General features: G+C 46.2%; 1 protein-coding gene across 1 annotated transcript in view; it reads left to right on the top strand.

Moving 5' to 3' along the window:
• The window catches only part of Col22a1 (collagen type XXII alpha 1 chain), a 212628-nt gene that overhangs the window by 97322 nt on the left and 92431 nt on the right, over positions 1-22875 (top strand). The window contains 14 exon segments of the mRNA XM_057791877.1: positions 51-104; positions 1220-1273; positions 2778-2831; positions 5842-5886; positions 6465-6527; positions 6963-7016; positions 9134-9175; positions 12740-12772; positions 14751-14804; positions 15078-15131; positions 15905-15958; positions 18030-18083; positions 19802-19855; positions 22162-22266. Of these exon segments, the coding sequence (XP_057647860.1) occupies positions 51-104; positions 1220-1273; positions 2778-2831; positions 5842-5886; positions 6465-6527; positions 6963-7016; positions 9134-9175; positions 12740-12772; positions 14751-14804; positions 15078-15131; positions 15905-15958; positions 18030-18083; positions 19802-19855; positions 22162-22266 (774 nt within the window).

Here is a 22875-nt window from a genome sequence, read left to right as displayed (position 1 = left end):
GCCCGATTCTGTGCAAGGGCAAGACTCTAATCTCAAATTTTCCTTTTCAGGGTTTACCTGGAGAACTGGGCTTCCCTGGAAAACCTGGGCCCCCTGGTCACATGGTGAGTTCTTTCAGCTTATTTTATTTTATTTTATTTTTTTTTGGTTTTTTGAGACAGGGTTTCTCTGTGGTTTTGGAGCCTGTCCTGGAACTAGCTCTTGTAGACCAGGCTGGTCTCGAACTCACAGAGATCCGCCTATCTCTGCCTCCCGAGTGCTGGGATTAAAGGCGTGCGCCACCACCGCCCGGCCTCTTTCAGCTTATTTTAACTGGGCAAAGATGTGTTACATTTGTAATTATTTGTAAATACTGCAGAGTATTACATTAACTAACTGTGTAAAGAAGTGTTACTTTTGTTCATGCTACATTTGTTTAATTATGTAATTATGTGTTATTTATGTAACTAATGTAATTATGTTATTAATGATGCAAATATGTGTTTTACTTTGCCTAAAGCACCCAGTTGGTCTAATAAAAAAAGCTGAATGGCCAATAGTTAAGCAGAAGAGGACTAGGCAGGACTGTCTGGCTGAGAGAATAAATAGGAGGAGAAATCTAGGCTCGGGAGGAATGAGAGACGGAGGAGAGAATGAGGGAGATTCCTGAGGCCAAAAGTCGGGTAACTGCCGGCCAGCCAGACACAAAGACAGCAGGAAAGTAAGACATATATAAAGAGAGTAGGAATAGGTCAAAAGCCCCGAGGCAAAAGACAGATAAACAGGTTACGTTAAGAAGAACTAGTCAGAAAGAAGAGAAGAGCTAACCAGAAAAGCACCTTTGCTACATCAAGCATTCGAAAGTCATGATTTGGAAGCTGGTTGGTGGTCCAAAAGAAGAAGAAGAAGAAAAGGCCTGCCACAACACAATGTGGATGGTGCTGTATTGTCTCCGGGATCTCTTGGATTCGGAATAGAATCCTGTCCTTCACTCTCATTCATCTGCATGTATAGTAAATGAGTCAGGGCATGGACTGGAGGGCAGTGTAGCCCTGGAAAAATGTATGGAAAGCCTGGCTGGCAAAGACTGGCACTTCCTGAGCAAGAAGACAGCTGGAGAGTGGGTAAGGTTATACCCCAGTCTAGCTGCTGAAACACCTCCCGGTTTTAAGCAACTCCAAAGAAGTATTCCCTAAACGTGCCTGGGTTTTCATTTTGTTTCTTTCCTCTCTTGGTTTAGGGGCCACCTGGAAAGGATGGGCTGGATGGACCACCAGGCCTGCCTGGCTCCAAGGTGGGTACTCACAGGGTGGCAGTAGATAGAGGATCAAAGAACAAAGAGCAGAGGAGATTCCTGGTGGTTGAGCTCTGAGACAAGATGCTCTCCCGGGCTTTGGCAAGGCTTAGTTGAAATGGTTGGGTTTGCAAGGTCAGATGTAACAGGGAGAACCAGGAAGGGTCTGAATGTATTAAAATCATTACGGAGAGAAATTAGTCATGGGGGACTTTTAAAGAGTTTTAAGAGAGTTAAAGTTTAAGAGAGTCTCCAGTGGGGGCTCCAGTCATTAAAATGGGCTTTTGAAGGGAAGCACCAAAGATGAGATTCTAGGAGGTGGGAATCAAATCTGTGCTTCAAGTGAATAAATAAGTAATGGATAATCTTTAATTTTTTAAAAGAATTTAAAATTTGTGTGAATGAGTATTCAGTCTGCATGTGTGCCTGTGCACCACGCATGTGCAGTGCCTCCGAGGTCAGAGGAGTGTGCTGGCCCCTGATGTCCTGGAACTGGAGCTGTGGGTTGACACCTGGGTTCTGGGAACCTACCAAAGTCCTCTGCAGGAGCAACAACCTCTCCAGCCCTAGCAGCAGAGAGTTTGAACAAATAAACTTTATTCTTAAATTGCAAGTGTGTATCTGGTCAGATGTGTCTGTCCACAAAACCCTTGTAAGGCAGCTGTAGAAGAAAACTTTTAATGTTTCAGTGGAATTCATTGGTATGGACTCAGATTTTTTTCCATAACAAAATATAGAATAAGTGTGGTTGTAGACACATTTACAGTCATTTTATTCAGGTGTGCCATGGACTTTGACTAGGATCAACCTTCCCCTCTCCCTTCTCCTTTTTACTCCCATCCCTTCCTCCAGCGTTTTGTTATCTTACATACCGTATCCACACCCATGATTCCATGTGTCTAGAAAACCTAGGAACCACCAATGAGAGAAAATAGATTTTTTTCTTTTAGTCAGACCCATTTTATTTAATACGGTGTTCTGAAGTTACATCTGTTTTTCAGCAAATGATATGATTTTTATTGTTCTTTATGGCTGAATAAAATCAACACACACATAGACATTTCTGTGTGTCTATTCATCTGTTGAGGAGCACCTGGGTTTGTCAGAATAATTCCGTAATTTGACTATTGTAAATGGTACTGTATCTCTGTGGTATGCTGATTTAGAATCCCTGGGATGCCACCATTTAAGGCCATTTGTGTAAATATTATTCACTCCTCTCCCTGGCTAACCAAGCACTTCATAGTTTCAAATCAAAAGGTATTGTCATGCTTTCTCTAGCCTAAATCTCTCAGAAGGGAAAGAAAGAACGCCATTTGTACTCAGAGCTAGGGAGTATGGGAGATAGGAGCTGTCCTGAACTTAGAGAGCCACAAAGAATGGGGGTTCAGAACCTCCTCTCTATAGGTGGCCCTGTTCCAGACCCATCCACAGCCAGGAGTGAGTAGGTGTGTTCAACTGTGCTTGGTCTCTTTTGTGTTGACTCAGAATTGTTTTCTCACAGGGAGAACCAGGGGACCCTGGGGACCGTGGTGCACCTGGAATGCCCGGACCTCGGGTATGACTCTCCCTATTCATGTTCTGTCTGTACCTCCAGTTGGGGTTCTGTATGAGTAACTTACCTCTTCTGGGTGTGGCACTGGAGGCATCAAAAGAAGCACAAGGACAATTGGAAAAGAGCAAGTTAGCAGGCTTGGCAGATCCGTGGGGCTCTGTTGTGATGCCCAGAGTCTGGTCACAGCAGAACCAAGGTCACCCCCTGGGGACAGGTGCTAGGGGATGGAGTGCTTCTGCTAGAGAGACTTGCTGCATAGGATAGGCCTCAAGGAACCTTGCAGACCTAGGAAAAAGAATTCACATCTACTGACTTGTTTGCCCCGCTAAGGGCTGAACAAGGGAACAGAGGCATTTTACTTCCTCCTTCTCTTCCTCCCCACATTTCTATCTTTCTTCCCTCAGTTTTCCCTCCCATGGCCTCTGGTGTCTGGTCCCCTTCATAAATTCAGTGACGGAGAAGTCCAGCTGGGACAATCTGCAAGTTCATTGCTCACTGGGCTTCCATCAGACAGAGTAATGTGAAACTTGGGTGGGGAAGCAGGCTATTCAACCTGTGATTGACAGAATGCTGCTATGGAAGTCGACAACCCAGTGCCTTGTGCAATAGCTTTCATTCGATGCTTGGATTCATCACTATGGACTTTCGTGGTGGGCTGCAGGGTCCTGCTTCCCAAAGCCCTCAGCTCAAAATCCCAGCACAAATAGGGCTCAGAGAAGTTAACATGGAAGAAGGGAGAGCTAGACCCTGGTATGCATGTACATGTAATGCCAACTTTAAGTTCTGAGGGATGTTGTAGCCAGAAAGACTGTTAGGAGACCTGCCCCTCCATCTGCTCCACAGTGTGTGTGCTGTTTAAACACAATGCCTGGCTCTCTTCCCACACTACAGTGTCCCCTTCCAGCCCACAGTCAGGAACAGTGTGGATCCTACATCAGGACTTGCAGAATGGAAGGGTTTAATTCATCCCAATTAGAGTACAGAATGGCCTGGACTGTCCAAGTTAGCTGGTACTGACAGGGACTGAGCCAGGGGAAAGCCTGTCAGGTCGCCTTGCTGATGGCCCGTGATCAAACTCAGAGTGCTCTTGAGTGGCGTCCAGCGTTTCCAGCCCCACTCAGTCGCTTATGTTTCCCCAGCTCCACCTAGGAAGCAGTTCACACAACAGAGGAGTCCATTCCAGCTGAGTTCAACTGAGAACTTGAGTGGTGAACAATTTGCATCTCTGTTTAGGGCAGTTTTTTTTTACGAGATGTGTTGTAAACATGGGGTTATTGATGGGTACTGTGGGGTACATAGAGGATTCCAGAGTGTGCTAACTCCGTATGTGGGATCATTTCATGGAACCAGAGCTCCAGGCTGAGATGGATGTGTGTGCCAAACATGTGTTTGTTTTCCACACCCCCACTACCTTCCTTCTCTTGCTTCCTTCCTCTCTCCCATATCTCCTTCGTCTTTTCCCACATCCTTTCCTTTGTCGTCCTCTGATAAACAGCGCTCCTACTGGTCTCACTACCAGTTGATTTGGCACAGCTCTGGGAAGAACCCACATCATTAGCTGGTCCAATCTTTCACTCATGTGTCTGCTCATCAGAAAACGACATTTCCTAGGGATATGTATATTAAACATATGTATATATTGTATATACACATATATAATAAACATGTATATGTTTATTAAGTAGTATGACAGATACTCAACGTAGATTTCTTTTGAGGTAATTGGCGATTTTTAAGACATTCGTTTAGGAACTAACCTGCCATGCACCTATTCTTACAAGTACCTAGTGACACAGCAGATGATAGCCGTGAAATGGGACACTTCTGATCCCATCTCTCATGTCAGCCTGCCTGCAAAGTGCTAGTGGGAGAAATGTCTTAATTCTTTGGTGTGCTATGACAAACTACTTCAGGTAAGGTGACTTAAAAACGACAGAAACTTGTTGCTCACAGTTCTGGAGCTGGAAAGTTTAAGGTCCAGGTGCAGGCAAGTTTGGAGGCTGCCAGATGCTTTCTGCTTTGTAGATGATCCTTATATCTCTAGATGCTATGGTGGCACCTGAGGTACAGAATAAGATGGACACTTACAGGACAGCAAGATAGCAGCCCCCATGACAGCTATGACAGGCTCACTCAAGCCTCTTTTTCTCTTTTTTCTTTCTTTCTTTCTTTCTTTCTTTCTTTCTTTCTTTCTTTCTTTCTTTCTTTTTTCTTTTCTTTTATTTTTTCTTCTTCTTTTTTTTTTTTGTAAAAGCACTAATCCCATTCATGACAAATCTACTGAAATGAATGATTACCTCCCAAGGGCTCCACCCCATAGTAAGTCACCGAAGAAAGAGTATGTTTTAACGCAAAAGTTTTGGAGCGAGCATTCAGATCACAGTAGAAATGTCATGAATGAGAAAAAAAAATTGACAAGGGACAAGAACTGGTGTGAACCTCTTCATGGCAAGCTTTCACCTAGAAGCCTGGTTTCTTAACAAACTTAGTCTCCTAGGATGCTCCCCATTGCAACACATCAGGGAGGAGGAGAAATTCAACACACGGAACTGCCTGACTTTATGAAAAGACTAAACAATAACCAAGAACCCTGAGTCATAGGGACACATTCTGCCCCTGCTTCTCCTTTATTTCTGAGCCAAGAGTTGGCTCTCAGGCTCCCTGATGTGTCCCTGAGACCTGGAGTTACCATGGATCCGAGAGTCCTAGGTATAGGCTCCTTGTTGATTGGAATTACGACTACTTGGGTTCACGATGAGCAAACACTGTGCGCATGAACTCTGGGCAGGCCAAGAGTTGTTTCTTTTTGGGAAAGCAGAAAGCAGTATGAGGGAGCATGGAATTCCTATCTGTAGAAATAAGACCCTGAGGTCTTTGGGACTTAATGTTCCTTTTGAGAGAGCCAAGACCCGTTGCTTGCAGTTACTGTGGTCGTTTGGGCCCAGCTGGGGAATGGCAGCCATGTTTGAAGGCGTGCATAGATGATGATGGAGTTTTGTTATTCTGTCTACAGGGAGAAGTTGGGGAGCAAGGCCTTGCAGGTCATCCAGGCAAGAAGGTTAGTTTGATCATATTTTTACTTACTTAGCTCATTCTTTCAATTAACGAATCAGCATCATACAGCACATCTTAGGTAAACATTTTCAAGTGTCAGGAAGGATACTGTCTTTTGAAAGTTCATTACATTTATTTCATGTCTTCATTTGTTTGCTTAATGCATTTCAGCATGTCCTATGCATCAGTAGTGTTGAGCACTAGAGCCCAGCTAGGAACTGAGAGACTCTAGATGACATAAGAACACTTGAACAGTGTGGTGACGGAGACATGCCATCCTGAAGAGGGGGCTAGGGATGTCAGAAAAGATAGTGAAGGAAGGGCTGACATTGTGGCTGAGTCCCAAAAAGATGGAGAAGTCAAATACCCAGAGAGGTGGGGTGACAATTCCTGAGAGAGGCAACGGCCCAAACAGGAAAGAGCTTGGTACCCTAAAACAGATTCTCCAGAATTTTCCCTTGTGCAGAGCTCTCCTTTCACATCACTAAGCATGAGATCTATGAGGGGACGAAAAGCATGCGACCCAGGACCTCTTTCACAGGGACAACCTCCCACTGGTATTTACTGGTTTTGTTCTCTTAGGGGGAAGTTGGCCTTCCCGGTGCTCCAGGCCTCCCAGGACTGCGTGGAGAGAAAGGAGACCAGGCAAGTGTGACTGTCCTTTCCCACCAGGGCTATTGTGCTTGTGCCCAAGAAAAGAGCCTCTCCTGGAGTCTAATACCTTTAGGATGAGGTGGTGATTTTGACTGGGAGAATAGAACTACTCTAGGCATTGAAGGGAGAGAAACACAAGAAGATCAGAGTCTAGAGTCCTGAAGACACCTCTGGGAAGATTAGGGCATCCTCAGAGGAAAGGAGGGGTGGAGGTACCAAAGTCCAGGAGTCAGATGCTTCAAGAGCCTGCTTGGAGTTAAGCTTCACGGTGGCCGTCCTGCAGATGAGGCAAAGACAGTGATGAGGGGTGGGGAACACATGTGATGCATGTTCCCATTGCTCAAGGTCAGAGTGCCCTTATCCAGAGAGGCAGTGGTTAATATTGTGTTGGGTTCTAATGCTTATGAATTGTATTTTTTACTTTAGGGAGAAAAGGGTGAACTGGGACTTCCTGGGCTAAAAGGTGCCCAAGGTGAAAAGGTAGGGGCTGCCTGCTTTCATCCTCATCACTGATTTTTCTTGCAGAGAGAGAGAGAGAGAGAGAGAGAGAGAGAGAGAGAGAGAGAGAGAGATGTTTTACAGGATGTATTTGTATTGCCGCTAAGCATGTTTCTGAGTAATCCTGACACCCAGAAGCATTGTTGCACTGTCTTACTATTTTAGGGATCTATCAACACTGATATTCTCTTTTTTTACCCCTAGAAAGTTTCTGACTAGATAGTTATCTTTTGATCTTTGGGGCAGTTTAGAATGTCATTTCTCCACCCAAGACCAGAGTAGAATGCTGCTCCTTTCCAGAAACTTCTATTCAAACTTGGATTCTCAGAAATGCAATTTCTCTTAGAGACACTCCTTTCCAGAATCCAGAGGCTCAGGGAGACCACAACACTGTAACTGTTGGCTGAATTTCCTGTAAACGTCTAAAGAATCTGGGTCATCTTAGCTTCCCCTAGAGATCTGGGTATTAATAAATCTAAAATAAGACACTAAAGCAACACTGCCCCTTTCTTCCTGGGCTTTGCAAGTCCATGCCTCAGCCTTGCCTTCCACTGATGCATTCCCACCCCAGTGTTTTTGTGCTGCAGATAGAACCTTGGAATTGGGGATAGTAATTCTTGCTTGTCAAGGGCAACTGAGAGCTGAAAGCACACAGAGACACAGGACTGGAATCCAGACCTATCTATGTCAAACTGATCTCAAACCCATGGCTTTTCTGAAGTCAAGCCTCTCACTCGGAGTTGGAGGGTATCCTTCCTGCAACTTGCCCTGCTGGCAACCATTCTTCCTGTACCACTCTGGGATGGGCAAGGAGGCTGCTGCCAAGGCATCCTGAGTCCTCTGCTTTAGACACATCTTCCATTTGCACTCATTTGTGTTTTTCCACACGCCCCCACTAGGAGGCGCTGGGGTTAGGTCTCTTGACTTTAATGGTGGGATGATAGGGTAGACATGATCATCTCGAGAGTGCTAGAACAGACTTGTAGGAGGCAGAGTCATCCTGTGATTCTGGTGACAGTGCTTCTGGAACTTCTGCAGTGTCTGTCCAAGTGAAAAGCTGGTTCTGAGTGTGAAACTGGTTGCTTGGCTGGCTGCTCGCCTGTGGTTGTGCAACGGGACTGAGGCTTCTGTGTCTCAGGACTGAGGATTCTGTTTCTCAATGTCTGTATTTTTGAAATGGAGAGGAAATCACGTTAGCAAGAATAAATCAGACCTAAAGACAAGCACCACATGGTACCTCTCTTATGTGGTATCTAGATTTTATAAAATATCTATGTGTATGACACATATATGATGATGTGAATGTGTATGTGACATTAAAGTAAAGTGGACTATTTGGATGAGGAAGGATCCATCGGGAGGATGGTGCAGGACCAGAGTACATCACATATATTTATACAATGTCATTATGAAATCTATCATTTTGTATACATAAAAAACTAAAAATATACCTTATGGACCTGTCTACAGAGATGAATTAAGTTCACAAACATGAGATACATAATTTAGAATGTTCTTTGTAACAGAAGATACAAGCAAGAGGAACCCTCCTTTTTAGTGCTTATGGATATGGTAGGGTTTCAAGCTTGGCTCCCAAACTTATGCCATGCACAATAAAAATCCTAGTTTATGTAGGCATGTGAGTGCAGTCTGCCTCTTCTGAGAGGGTGGTACAGCTCTGGGGGTGTCTCTAAGGGGACGGGACTTCAGTGTGGCCATTGAGCTAAAGTACCTGTGTGAGAACATTTGCCGTAACTAGTGAAACACTGGCATTGCTGGCAGCAGTAGAAACAAATTCAGTGTCCTCATTATTATTTCAAAATGCTGGAAGGGCATATGGAGCTTCAATAACCTGTAGATATACAGGTCAGTCTAGATGCTTTAAAACACGTCTGAGATAGTTTATAATGTAGAGTGTATGTGTGTGTCTGTCTGCCTACCCCACAAGCCCTACCACACCTAACAATAATCTACTAAAGTTGGTGTAGGAAGAGCGATTTTGTTTTCTAGAGTGGACATGTTATTATAGACATTTCCTGGCATAAGCAGAATTGACAGGATTAAGATCACATTTTATTATCTTTCTTCATTTCTTCTAGGGTGAGGCTGGTCCAGCAGGTCCCCCTGGCTTACCTGGAAGTGTAAGTTACCCTCATTCTAATCTTATCTCCTCCGAATTCTCAAGGCAGTGGGAGTCCCTCTATGCCCATACTCATGCATGTGTACACGAGCACACTACACACACACACACACACACACACCACTTAATTATTAATATGCCCTCTTTAGTTCACCATTAACAAGACCTACTCCTAGCTCTTCCTCATTTATTCACTTTTTCAACAGAAGCACAGTTACTGTTTATCAGTACTTGAGAGTACACATCCACCTGCTGCATGCAGGGAAGCTGAGATCTGGAGACAAGAAGTCATCTGCTCAGGGTGGGACCACAGTAGGGTTCCTCTCCCACGGGCATTCTCGGGGTCTAGAGACAGGCTATCTAATGCCATCCTTAGCTTTGCAGTTGGTGGCCTCTTAATATATTCCAATAGATTTTTTCCCTGATAGTGAGCAGGGTATTAGATCAGGTACAGCAGTGAACATGAGTGGCTGTGAAGGGAGAAAGAGATGCCAAGATATTATGATTCTGTTTTGACAACATTCTACTTTTCCCTGATCCAAAAGGAGTAGCCAGAACCCCGTAGCATATATAGCATAGATGTAAAGGCATCTTTAGTTTATAATAATAAATATAAAGTGGCCGCTTTTATTATCAATTATCTTATTCCCAAGAATTCTGCAATGGGCCTAGTTTTGGAATCATTTTTATTTCAATATTTCCTCTGCTTCCTGTGGTTCTGTTTGGGCAGTTGACAGAGGCATTGCATGTGACTGTGTTTGCAAGTCCTGACAGAACTGGAGATAAATTCCCCTCTGGCTGAAACCGGATTTTAGCCTTTTCCTTCTACCAGTGCAATTTTTTTTGAGGGGTTCATTCAACGTCTTTATAGAATATGTTCTCTCCTGCCACAATGGCTACATTTGTCCAAAAACTGTGTGTATATTGTAATGTTGCTTATAATGATGACAAAATAATCTACATGATTATAACATAGTAAGTCCTGGACTTCCCATATCACAAAATCCAATTTTATACAATACACACGTAATCACTCACAGACACATAGGCACGCCTATCCTCACATACACACACTTACACAGCCCCACAGACATATAAGCACACACATATTCGTGCACACACATGAATACAAATACACTCCTGCACACACATACACACACTCGGCCGTTTTGAGATTTTATGGATGAGCACACTAAATAGAACAAGCTAAGCAGGAAAAATCAGTATATTGGTTGTTGAAGGATTGAGAACAAAGGCTTCCGTCCTCTGCACAGATGTCAGTTTCTGACCCTCCATGGTCTTGCTCAGATGCCTTCAGGAAACTCATGCCTCTGTCCTTCAGTTCCCTTACCCATAAAACATGGCAGAGGCACATCTCCACCTGTCAATGGCCAGTGAAATCATCCCTTAGTGCATGGGAGCTGCTATCAATCATGTACTTAGGTTTACTAGTCATATACTTCTTGCACTAAATGATGTATTTCCATATCTTTATAGTTGCTTGTAACCATTCATGTGGGCTCTAATGTATGAAACACAACAGTGGTTTAACTGGGAGGAGTCTGGAAGTAGAGACTTGAAGGCCAAGAGTGGAAGCTATGTTTTACCTTTTGTGGTGAATCTTCGTGTTTCTTTGCCTACTTACTATGTGCCTTGGGGTTTGGCTCTGGGACAAATTCTGACACACCTCAGGCCTCACAGAGCACTTACAGGCTCCTAGAGGCAGGAAATTAAGGTATATAAATAAGAAAAACGGTCAAGTTATCCCTATTTGTTGATGATGTATTTTACATAAAACATGCTGAAGCTTCCATGGGGAGCTTCTAGAAATGATTGACACTCTAAGTAAAGTGGCAGAATACAAAATTAAGTTAGAAAAACCAGTATCTTTTCTATTTGTTGGTATCAAACATGCTAAGAGAGAGGTCCCGGCCATGCTCCACTCACAGTAGTCTGAAACGATATCCAGGAATAAATCTAACCAAGGTGATGACGGACCTACCTCTACAGTGAAAACTTTAAATATTTGATGAAAGAGATAGAGGAAGACACTAAAATGCAAAACATCTCCTATGCTCATGAACTCATAGAATTAATATGGTGTGATCATCTACCAATTTGCAGATTCAATGCAATCCCCCCAAAAAATTACCATGACCTTCTTCACAGAAATAGAATAGAAACCCTAAAATTCAGATGGACACTCAGAAGGCCCCAGATAGCCAAAGAGACCCTGAGCAAAAATGAAGGATGCTAGAGGGATCACCGTCCCAATCTCCAGCTATTTTACAGAGCTATAGTAATACAAACAGCATGTCACCAAGTCAGACATGTAAATGAGTGGGACAGACAGAAGCACCAATGGTGGGAATGCACTCTAATCACAGTTGCAAAAGAGTGCCGCCCAAGAACATCCAGTACAGTTGGTGGATATATTAAGAGAACCCAACGACTTCTTAATTACATTATTTATATAATTACTTATATGAATTATATTGGAGTACTAGAGGAGAAAGGGGCATCTATGGGGACAATCAGAGGAGTCCTGAAGACTGGGCCCAAGTTAAAAGAGGAACAGTGTTTCAGGCCCAAGGAATCGTATCTGTGAAAGGATTGAGGGTAGACAGTGCATGGCCTCAGTGTAGCTTGGGTGGTGGGGAAGCTGGGGAGTCACTGAAGTCATGATGGTCTCCACTGGCCTCTCCACGAGCCAGTGGCTGGGCCCTCCTCACTAATCTTCTCTTCACCCCTGTCCCTGGCTAGCACAGGACAGGTTTTAATACTGGAAAAGGATGCAGTGACCTGAATTCAGTGTCCTAGGCAGCCTTCTAGTTGTCTGCATGGAGTATTCCATTTTGGCTTTCAGGAGGTGTTTATCCCCCTCTTACTGATGAGGGCAGAGAAGCTCAAAGATCTTATCCAGAGTCATAGAAGGGTTGGGACCATAGGTCTTTTAAATCACACCCCTCATTAATGTATGCACACACATAGAGATCATTTAAACAAAGCTGGTTCTCTTGGACACATTTAATGAAAATAAAAGACACGGGCAAAGCTGGACACACATATAATCCCACTACCTGGTGGGTAAGCACGGGAGACTCGGGAGTTCAAGGTTGTTCTTGGCTATTTAGAAAGTTTGAAGCCAGCTTAGACTATGTGAGATTCTGTCTCAAGAATATAAACCCAAAAAGATAACTTTTCTTTGGCGAGTGTAGCCACTAGTAGACTGTCTATGCCCCAGTGGACTACCTCACACCTCGATGGACAGCACTAGTAATACTCAGTGGACCATCAAAACAAGAGGACATGGAGCTGGGAGAGGGGAGTGGGGAATGGATATGATCAAGGTACATGGCATGCATGCATACGTTTTTCAAGAAATATATAAAAAATCCTGACAACTCTTCCCCCTCCCCCCCCCAGAAAAGACAAATATAAAAAAGGCACTTCAAGGCTGTGCTCTTTGACTTGGCAAATCTCTGAGAGGCAGCAAGGTTTTGACAAATGAAATGGAAGACTCCTTTGGTTGTGAGCATTCTAACGTGTGTGGTTTCCTTTCCAGCCATCAGTGTTCACACCGCACCCTAGAATGCCAGTAAGTAGCAGCGGGCCCTGGATGCAGCCTGTTGCCCCAGCTCATGTAGTGATGGTGCGGGGCATGGGCGAGGGGAGGCCTTGGCAGTCCTGTGGATTTGATTCTCAGTCCTTCATGCTGGTTAGGCAGCATCAGGGTTTCTAGAACTTGTCCTGGCAAAAATAGGGATAAATTACTACAAGAAACTTGTTCTGATGGCAGGCAGAACAATTATGTCACCTTCTCGGGACATAATTCGGTGGTCAAGAGCATAGGCCATACTCTGTTTGTCTAGAGTCCATTTTTGCTGTGGCCGGAAATGCTGGTAGCTTCAAGACTAGAAATATCAGAGCTGCCAGAATATTCTATGCCAATGTTGGCCATGAAGAGACCAGCAATGGGAACACTTCAAACCCTTAGTCCCCTGAAGTTGGTTACTCCATAGAGAAAATTTCCAGAATATTCCATTCAGACTGCTTGCAGGGTAGAGTTTCAGTGTCTTCCTGCACACACTGAGACATTTAACAGAAAGATGAAAATCAGCTCCATAGCCTGCAGACTGAAGGCTCTTTTCCTCCTTTTTCTATGAAGACTTCTGAAAAAGTATTTTCAGGATCTCTTTATGCTGCTGGCAGCACGGAGGCCAGGAAATGTTATATTTGGCACCACCACTAGCAGCAGCAGCAACAGCTGCCCACCCCTCCTCGTTTTAAGACAGGCTCTCACCCTGCAACCTTGATTAATCTGTAACTCATTGTGTAGAAAAGGGTGGCTTCAAGTGCTGAGATCTTCCTGCCGCTGCCTCCTGAGTGCTTGGATGAAAGGCCACCATGCCTGGCTCCTCTCCTCCTTTTGTGGCTCTTCTCTCACTGTGATATGATCTGTGTTTCACAACACAGGACAGCTGAGAGGGCGGAGTGGAAAGACCCATGGTCCACCAATGCTGTCTCCATTTCTCCAATAAGTTGATGTGACTTCAAAGACACAGATCTTCCATGTAATAGAAAGACACGTGGCAGGGAGACACTGAGTCCGATGATGAAGTCATGGAAGGATGAGGAAGGACATTAAGCTTGAACATGAGACAGGAAGGAAGTGCAGGGAGGCATCTCCTTGCTGCCTGGATTTCAGGAGCGGCCAGATGTCTGTCAGTCACAGCAGGTGCCTTTTGTGATGTGTTCGAAGGCTAATCTCCTCCCATACACAAGCAGGGCACCCATCCCACCACCTCCCTTCCTGCACCCCTCTTCCATCTATTAATTGAATACCTGATTCTGAGCCTCCCCATTTCCCCCAAACTGGCCACATCCTCCTATTAAGCATCTTTAGAGTCAGGTGCCTCCTTCACGGAGTCTGCTAAGGTTTCGACTCTACACTTGAATGGTCTGACCCTCTGACACAGAAGAGACATCCACGAATACAATGCAGAGCGAGGTCTTTCAAAACCAATCTCTTCCTTGAGGAAGACATGGAGAGAGATGTGCTGGGCAGATTCAGTTCTTGACAGACAGAAAATGTGAGGAAACCTTTGCCTCAAAATGCAGAAGAAATATTTCTCTTTAGATGTCATTTCCTCACTTTGAGCCGAAGAGTGGCTTCTAACTGCCTTAAAAGTACACACACATTCTGAAGGAAGGATACCTACTGGGACTCAAAGTTGGAGACAGGCAGCACACTCACCCCCTTTCTCCTTCTTTGCTCTTCCAGTGGAATAGTCTAGAAATTGTCTCTACAAAGCAACTTTAATCCCGGGGCACAGTTTGGGGCTCTGTTGCTCTGAAGAAGAGACTCTTGTTCTTAGATCTGAGCAGTAAGTCAGGATCTCTGAATAACGGGAAAGAGAGAGGCTCCCACTCAAAGACCCAGCCAACAGGAAGAGCTTTGGCTGTGATCACCATGGAGGGGGTCCTTGTGTCAATGCTGCAGGGTGTACCCCGTGTGCTGGAAGCATTGGGGGGTCATTGTCAAGTCACCTGTATTATGTGCTTCTAACCAACAGGGAGAGCAAGGGCCGAAAGGAGAAAAGGGTGACCCTGGTAACCCTGGCACCATGGTGAGTAGCTATACCCCAGATACTGCTCTCCATTCCCAAAGTTACCTGAAGACCAGAAATCCAGGCCTGGCTGGCTCTAGGTCTGCACCCCACGGGCCACTCTACACCCTGGAGGAATTAGTAAACTGAGTATGTCCCGCTTTAGTCCTCAGGACCTTGGTATTATGGCTTCTGTAGATCTCAAATGACAACCATTGCATGGCCCCACACACAGCCCCATCCCAGAACAAGGGTACTGAGCTAGTTCACGAGCACGGTTTTCTCTCATTGCAGGGACCACAGGGTCGTCCAGGAGAACTGGGCCCTCGGGGACCCACTGGACCTCCGGTAAGAGAGCCCTTTTTCCATCTGTTAGTTCCTGGACCATGCTGTCCCTGGTCATGTATTCCTTCCTGCCTTACCCACCAGCCTTCTCATTGGACATTTTGGGAATTCTTATTAGGGTGGGTATACTGGAGACATGGTTTGTGCTAATCCCCAGAATTAAGGGTGTCAACACCTTGCAAAGTTGTCCCCCAAAGCAACAACCTGGGCCAGGCTCTGGGGTGCTGGTTGTCCCTGTCTTTCTACTAAGGGGCTGCTGTGGCTGAGGAAAGCTCCCTTAGACTCAGTGTTCTGAAGAGAGGTTGCCCAGAAGCAGGATTCCTCTCGGTGTCCAGTGCATTTTTCAGATGCAGGGAACTGGCTTGTCCTCCCCAGCCATTGATGGGCAGGCAGGTTAGCAGATGCCAGGTACATATTAACAACTTCCTTTTTTTAGTATGGTTTGGGCTGAGAGGATATTTCCTGACAATTGTTCAGTTATTTGGGGGAGAGGGAAAGGAACCCTATACAGTTTTGAAGGACCTATTAGTTGTTTAAAACTCCCGAGGTCAGGGCTGTCTAACTCTGTGTAGCTTATTTACATAATGAGTCAATGATGGTAAATAGACGACTGTAGGGGCAGCGATGGAGATGAGCTGGGCCAGCGAATGGTGACTGTGCCGCACTTGATAGAACCCATTTTCTGTTCTTTGTTCTGATGAGTCACTTTTGAGCAGCAGGCTAGCGCTACCTGAGATGCGGCCTCTGATCCACCTCCTTTTATCTCTCCTGCACAGGGAGCCAAGGGACATGACGGTGCACATGGGGCTCCTGGAGCAGCTGGAAGCCCTGTGAGTCCTCCTGTCTTGCCTTACTTCTGGGGACTTAAGAAGGGGCCCCAGATGAGCATTTTTTTTCTGGCTCACTGTTCTGGACCAACTGGGATGTGACTAAGAAAGAAAATCCCACACTGGTGGGGCAGTTCAGGCATGGGAGGAGGCATTTGAACCTGAAGCCAAATTGAAGCTGTTCTGGTCTGGTCTACACACAGTGTTCTTATCAGGCCTGGACATTGTTCCATGTCCAGCCCTGAGACAGATTCCCTCCTATACATGGATGCTACAAAGGCACAGTCTCAGTACAAGCCCGTGCTGTACGTACATGCCCAAGAGTGAGAAAATTCTTCAGTGCACATAGAGGACACTCAAAGGATTTTCAGTACACAAAGAGGACCATTCCCAGATGTTTGCCATTCTGAGGATTGTGCCTGGATTCAGATCCACATAGATACACTCAAAAGATAAAGTCCAAGTTACACACATCTATTTCTCTTTCTTTTTATGTGTGTCCTTATACCTCTATCTCACTCTGTTTCCTCAATGCTTTTCCCCATGCCCCTCTCTCTCTCTCTCTCTCTCTCTCTCTCTCTCTCTCTCTCTCTCTCTCTCTCTCTCTCTCACACACACACACACACACACACACACACTGACCCTCAAACACAAAGCAGCAGTCAAGTCATTGTACAGATAGACACTTCTCTGTAGGCACCCATTGAACTCTGAGGCTGCTGCTCCCAGCTTTCCCAACCACATCCACAGATTAGAGGTGCTTAGTCTCAGAGAGGCAGGCACTCTTCACGTTGACTGCATGGAGCTGTGCTGTGTAGCCAAAGCCCCAGAGCTTAGATGTCACCGTGGTACTGGATGGTGGCAGAGCCAGACTGACCTGACTGGCCTGCCCGAAGTGGTGACCAGTTAGCCAAACAAAGCATCCAGCGTCTAGTCTGGTCCGTGGACCACAGACCAAATGTCCTGGCCAGAACATCATTATATGATCTGGTATTCTGTGACTGTGTCTTAGAGAAGATGGGACCAGTCATGAATAGTGGCTCATGTGGATGATACAGAAGAAGAGAGATGGCTTTTTCCTGCAGCAAGGACAACAGCCTGCCTTGTGCTCAGCGTAGGTAGAGTGGGCTTGGGATCAACACACATGGCCTGTGATGGCGGGCAACACCAAGACCCTAAGAAATCTCTAGTCCTTTGAGTATGCCTTAACTCCCATTCTATGGCACTGATCCTCCGACATGACCTCAGCCACACCCCCTCTCAGAGTCACGACCCAGGTGTCAAGTTCTAATCAAAGTTCACTTCAGGAAATGGTCACCCATCATCCAGTCCAGCACACACGTGCAATGTGCACACGGGCTCACATACATGCTCACACTCACTCGTCCACTCCCTCCACAGATACTTTTGCTCTGTGGATGGAGCCAGCGTCTTCAGCATGGTGTTATTTTACAGCAGCCTTTCCAGGCTCACACAGACCTGTGATCACCTGTCACCCAGTGGCTCATCACAAGCCCTCTCTACCCACCCTCTAAAAGTCCCTTTCTGTCCAACTCATGGCGAGCCACTGCTCAGCCTGTCCTCTATCCTCTGTTTGTCCTGTAAGATTTGCCCATTGTCCATTAACGCCTCAGTGTGCCAGGGGCCTCTTCTTCATAACTCAACTCAGAACAGCTCCCTGTGCATAGGGTCAAGGCTGGTGGTCACCTAAACTTCTTAGGCATGCTGGATGGCTTTCTTCTCTGCCCACCCCTGCCATCTACACTGCCTGCCCCGTGACATCACCTGGTTTGAGGAACTTTGAGAGTCTTCCTGTCTCTGGTTCACTCTACCTCCAAGCCCATTCGCTTGACTCTAACCGGTGGGGATACTGTAGTCTCAATGAGGGACAGTTTTAACCTCTGTGATAGTCAGTCTGGAGGCTGTTCCCGCAGTTGAGGGGGAACTGAGTCATACAAGACATTTATGGAGAGTGGCTGGGGTCGGTTATACGAGACATTTATGGAGAGTGGCTGGGGTCGGTTAATTGTGGCCAGTACATTTGGCTTTTCTCAATTGCTCCATCTCTGTTTAGGGTGCTCCAGGACCTGCAGGACCCCCTGGTGTCAGTGGTCCCCCAGGAAGTTTGGTGAGTATAGCAAAGAAAGGAAGGGTGTCGTAGTGAGTCATAAACCTGCAGAGTCTATCACGGTTCACTTTCTTATCCTCCTTCCCATTCACATAGAGGTGTGGGCAGCACAGCCTCACAGGAGTGTACACCAGTGTATGAATGAGGGCTACCCAGAACATTACCAACCCAGGGTTCTAGGAAGCAGCACTTCAGCTCCCTGGGTGATAGATGGATTTGGTGAGGGCGGAGAGGCTGTACATTTCACTGATGCTGGAATCAACATCACCATTTGCCTTCAAAGAAATTAGTGAACCCAAAGAAGTCAGAGGTTCCCGATGTCTGTTAGATACCTGGATTCTCACCCAGCTCTCCCAACAGCTGGCATTAAGACCTCGGTCAGTCATTCCTAAGCTCTTTCATCTGAAGAAATGAGGCAGGGTTAGACCAGGTTAGACAGGATTAGATGCGTCATCTTTCAGGTCTCGCTGCTGAGATTCCTCCTTTCCCTCTCCCGGATGGCAATCCGAGATGCCTCTTAATAGGCTAGTATTATGATTCAACGCAAGCATTGATTTAGACCTTAATGATTTTCAGTAAATTATACAGTGGCATCTGGTCACATGCTACAGGGAATTTATCCTTTGCATTAGATTAGTCCAGGCTTGTTCCCTAAACCTTCCCAGGTAGCTGTGACCCAGAGGACAGATGCATGACACTTAGAATCTTAATGCACAATATGTTAGTCTATTTCATCCACACAGCAAGCCTCTTAGGTGGACACCATCCCTGACCTGCTTTATACCAGAGGAAATGGAGGCAGGAGATGAGTCATGGGGAAGTGGTTGGAGGGGCTTTTTCCTGTATAGTCTTTCCTTTCCAACTGTACATACATAGTCAATACTTTCCTGGCTTTTGGAGAGCACTGTGTCCAGTCATCCACAAGAAAGGGGCAGGATTGTCTCCTGAAGTAGCTCCAGGGTGATGGGAGAAGAAGCAGCCCAACTCTTTAAATATATATATATATATATATATGTGTGTGTGTGTATATATGATATTTTGTGTATGTATGGCCATTTCCCTTCAACACACTGTGTACCGCCGTGTGCTGGTGCCTGTGGAGGCCAGAAAGGGGCTTCAGGTATCCCCAAAAGTGGAATATGTAGTTGTGAACTACTTTGTCGGTGCTGGGAATTGAACCCATGTCCTCTGGAAGAGAAGTCAGTACTCTTCACCACTGACCCATCTCCCTAGCTCCAGTGGTCTCATGCTTTGTCCCAAGGTGAGGTAGTTCTGCAGGGTGTCCTAGATGGGCTCCAGAGTCCTCAGGAGGACTGAGCTCCATTGGCTTGGTGACTGGCTAGCTATTTCCTCGTTGCCATATGTCCTCACTGGTGTGTCTACAGAATGTTTATCTGTGAGATGCTGGGGGAGAACCTACAGACACTCGAAGGGTTGGTCTCTGACACACAGTCAGGTTCTTTTTTTGGTTTGGTCTGTCCTCACCTGGTCTGCCTACTCAAAGACTAAGGGTTTAAGGGGCAAGCACTTGGCAGATCATATCTATTCTCAAAGTTTTGATGTACAAGGTCCATAGCCAGACTCAGGCAAGGAGATGGGCATTAGTGAGTTTAAGTCAGGATGGGAATCGTGAGCAGAAGTGAAAGGGGGCCTGGTGACATACTCCAGGGGCTAATGTTCTTTAAAAACTGACCATATGAACACCTTCCTTTTTCCAGGGTCCCCCTGGCCTCAGAGGCACCCCTGGGAAAGACGGGGCGCGTGGGGAGAAGGTAAGAGCCATGCAGACTGCAGAAGGGCATTGTTGTTGAAGGCTTCACTTGGGCAGTAGTCAAGGCGCTCACGCTGCTCAGGGCTGACCTGAGGCTCAGGCACAAGAGGGACTGTGTGAGAGAGATGAGGGGGGGATGGGACATCTCACACTTCTCACTGTCACAGGTCGTCCTGGGGTCAGAGTAGTGTCCCCCTTACAGATGCCAGCAGAGATCCAAGGGACATTGTATGTCCTTTATCTCATAGCTGGTGAGCAGCCGCATGGGATCTCACTGTACATCCCACATTCACTGAGCACCGTGGTTGCCAGGGAACCCTCCCAAGCCTGGGAAAGCATTTTGTGTCTTAGAAGAAGGAAACAAGATCCTGCTTCCTATCATCAGAAATTGCCTCCAGGTCCGGGAGGAGCAAGGCACCCTCTGCTGTCCTGCTGCTCATTGCTCTGACATGACCATGGGCTTCGGGACGGTGCTCATGTCTTAGCAATGCTGAGTCAGAGCTTGGGAAACCACAGTACTCATCAGTGCCCAAGGGAGATAGAGAGCTTTAGACTCACTAAAGGCTGGTTCAGTGTCCTGGTTGTGTGACTCTAAACGAGAGTGACAACAGTGATTATCAGTAGGGACAGTCTCACCTCCTCTGGACTTTTGGTTGTCCTCCCGCCAGGGGGTGGGGTGCAGCCGGCATGGTACATACAGAACAAGGTTCTGTCTTAACTGTCACAGAGCACAGTGAAGGATGCTGTCTGTCCTCAACACTCTCAACATGCACTATTCAGCCATCCTCAGTGTCAGCAGGACCAAGGCTGAGAAACCATCACTAGAAAATGGCATTCTCGTTGCGTTGCGTTTCAGTTTGCTCGGCTGTAAAATGAGGAGGGTAGTAGAAACATGGGGTCCAAGCTATGGACATCACTCCAAGGACTGGGGCTAGGGGCATGGCCTTGAGAGAGGACGTGTGACAAGAACATGATGGTGTGTCTTGTTCCCTTTACACATAAGGTGTCCTTTCTCCAGATTTCCCACCTACAGAAGTCTACACAGTTGCCCAAATGTGGCTTGTATTTTAGATAGAGTCTCACTCTGTGGCTCGTGCTAGGCTTGAACTCACTCTATAGCTCGGGCTAGCCTCTAACCCATGGTGATCCCCTTGCCTCAGACTCCCGAGTGCCAGGATTAAAGGAGAGAGCTTCTCCAAGTTCATCAAATTGATCCCTTCTAGATGTTTCTCCTGAAGACTGTTAAAGACGTGATTGTTTTTTTATTATCTTTTTGTTTTGTTTTGTTTTTGCTGGAAGTTTAACAAGAGTGATTGTACTTTTTATTTTAACAAAAGATTTGGTTTTAAAATAAAAATTTCAGGAAGAAAAAATATTCTCGAGGAAAGAGCGAACTGTAGAAAATATCGTTGACTTGTGGTCTGTTGATCACAACCTCAATAATAAGCCCTGGTGGTGCAGGTACAATGTGTGTGCGTGCGTGCGTGTGTGTGTGTGTGTGCATGCGTGTGCGTTTGTGTTGGATTTTGGAAACAGGGTCTCCCTATGTAGTCCACGGATGCTGGAACTTTCTGTGTCAACCAGGCTGGTGTACAACTTGCAGTAATTCTCCCTGCCTCTAATTACCAAGTGCTGGAATTATAAATGTATACCATAATACCTTGCTGGTGCTTAAAAAAAAAAAGATAATACCACCTTAAGTTGCAGAAATAAGAGAACACCTAACTTAAAAATGGATAAATCCTAATTGTATTTCCTGTGTGCTGTTGATCATTTGACCTCTAGGGGGAGCCAAACACTTCTTGACTGATCAGAAACAATATGAAGGTTGTTGAGTCAGGCCCGGTGCTGGAAGGGTCCAGACTTAGGCAAAACAGCAAAATTCCTGAAATCACAGTCTACTCTTTAGCATGTTCTGTGTCTGGCCTGGGGAGCTTATAAAGATGAACTTGCTCTCTAGTCTTGAAGAGACTCCCCTGCTCCCAATCCCTGCTTGCAGCCTTGGCTGGTTTTCCTGAACTTCTCCATCAGAGAAGGGATAGGCACAGGCTATGTGAAAATTGGTGGAGGCTCTGCCCAGTAAAGGACTTTAGCACGTAAATGTGGATGGGGCTGTTGGGGCGGGGGGAGCAGAATTCAACTTTTGACAGCCTATTGAGCAGTCTGTCTTCTGATGCCCCAGAAGAACACGTCTTTTAAAGTTCTCCAGGCAGCTCTGAAGCCTCCACGCAGACTCAGGCTGACTTGCCTTTCCTAAGCTGAGTTCTGTGCTCTGCTGATGCCAATCGAGGTCTCTTTTCTCCCCAGGGAGCAACAGGGGAGGAAGGCAGCCCGGGGCCAGCTGGTCCACGGGGTGATCCTGGTGCTCCTGGCCTCCCTGGGTCACCTGGAAAAGGGAAGGACGGGGAGCCGGTAAGTGGCAGGCAATGCTCTGAGCTTTGGGAAGCCAGGCTAGTTGGGGGTGGGGGGAGCAGGGAAAGAGCCAAGCAAAGACTCATTTTAGCAAATGAGTAGCCATAGCTGACGAAGTGGACCTGGGTGGGGAGGGGAGCTGTAAGGCTCGGGATGCCCCCTGACCCAGGGATACAGTCCTGTCAACCGGCATGCTTAGTAAAAATCAAGTAAAACACGCACAACATGGTACTTCCATGCCAGTTTTTACTAACTTTGTGAATTATTGCTGAAATCCATAACTTAATCCTCTCAGCCTGTGGTTGACCACAGGAAGCTGGAGCCTTGGAAGTGAAACCACAGATGGGCCTGTGTGGCGGCAGCCAGGAACTCATGGAGCTCAGGTTGCTTGCTCTGGATCCGGGGGAAGCCAGTCATGCAAATGAGTTTCAAATTACCCAGTGGTCATAGCATACACACACACACACACACACACACAGACACACACACAAAGAAGGGTTTCTCCGTTCATGCTGGGCTCCTCTAGCCAAAAATAGAACCTGGATTTCAAGCGTGTTCATGAGTGCCATTTAGGCCAAGCTCATTAGCTGGAAATGGAAGCCCCTCCCT

The sequence above is a fragment of the Chionomys nivalis genome, chromosome 17 (genome assembly GCF_950005125.1).
Source record: "Chionomys nivalis chromosome 17, mChiNiv1.1, whole genome shotgun sequence".
In the NCBI taxonomy this organism is placed as follows: Eukaryota; Metazoa; Chordata; class Mammalia; order Rodentia; family Cricetidae; genus Chionomys; species Chionomys nivalis.
This window is presented reverse-complemented; position numbering and strand designations above follow the sequence as displayed.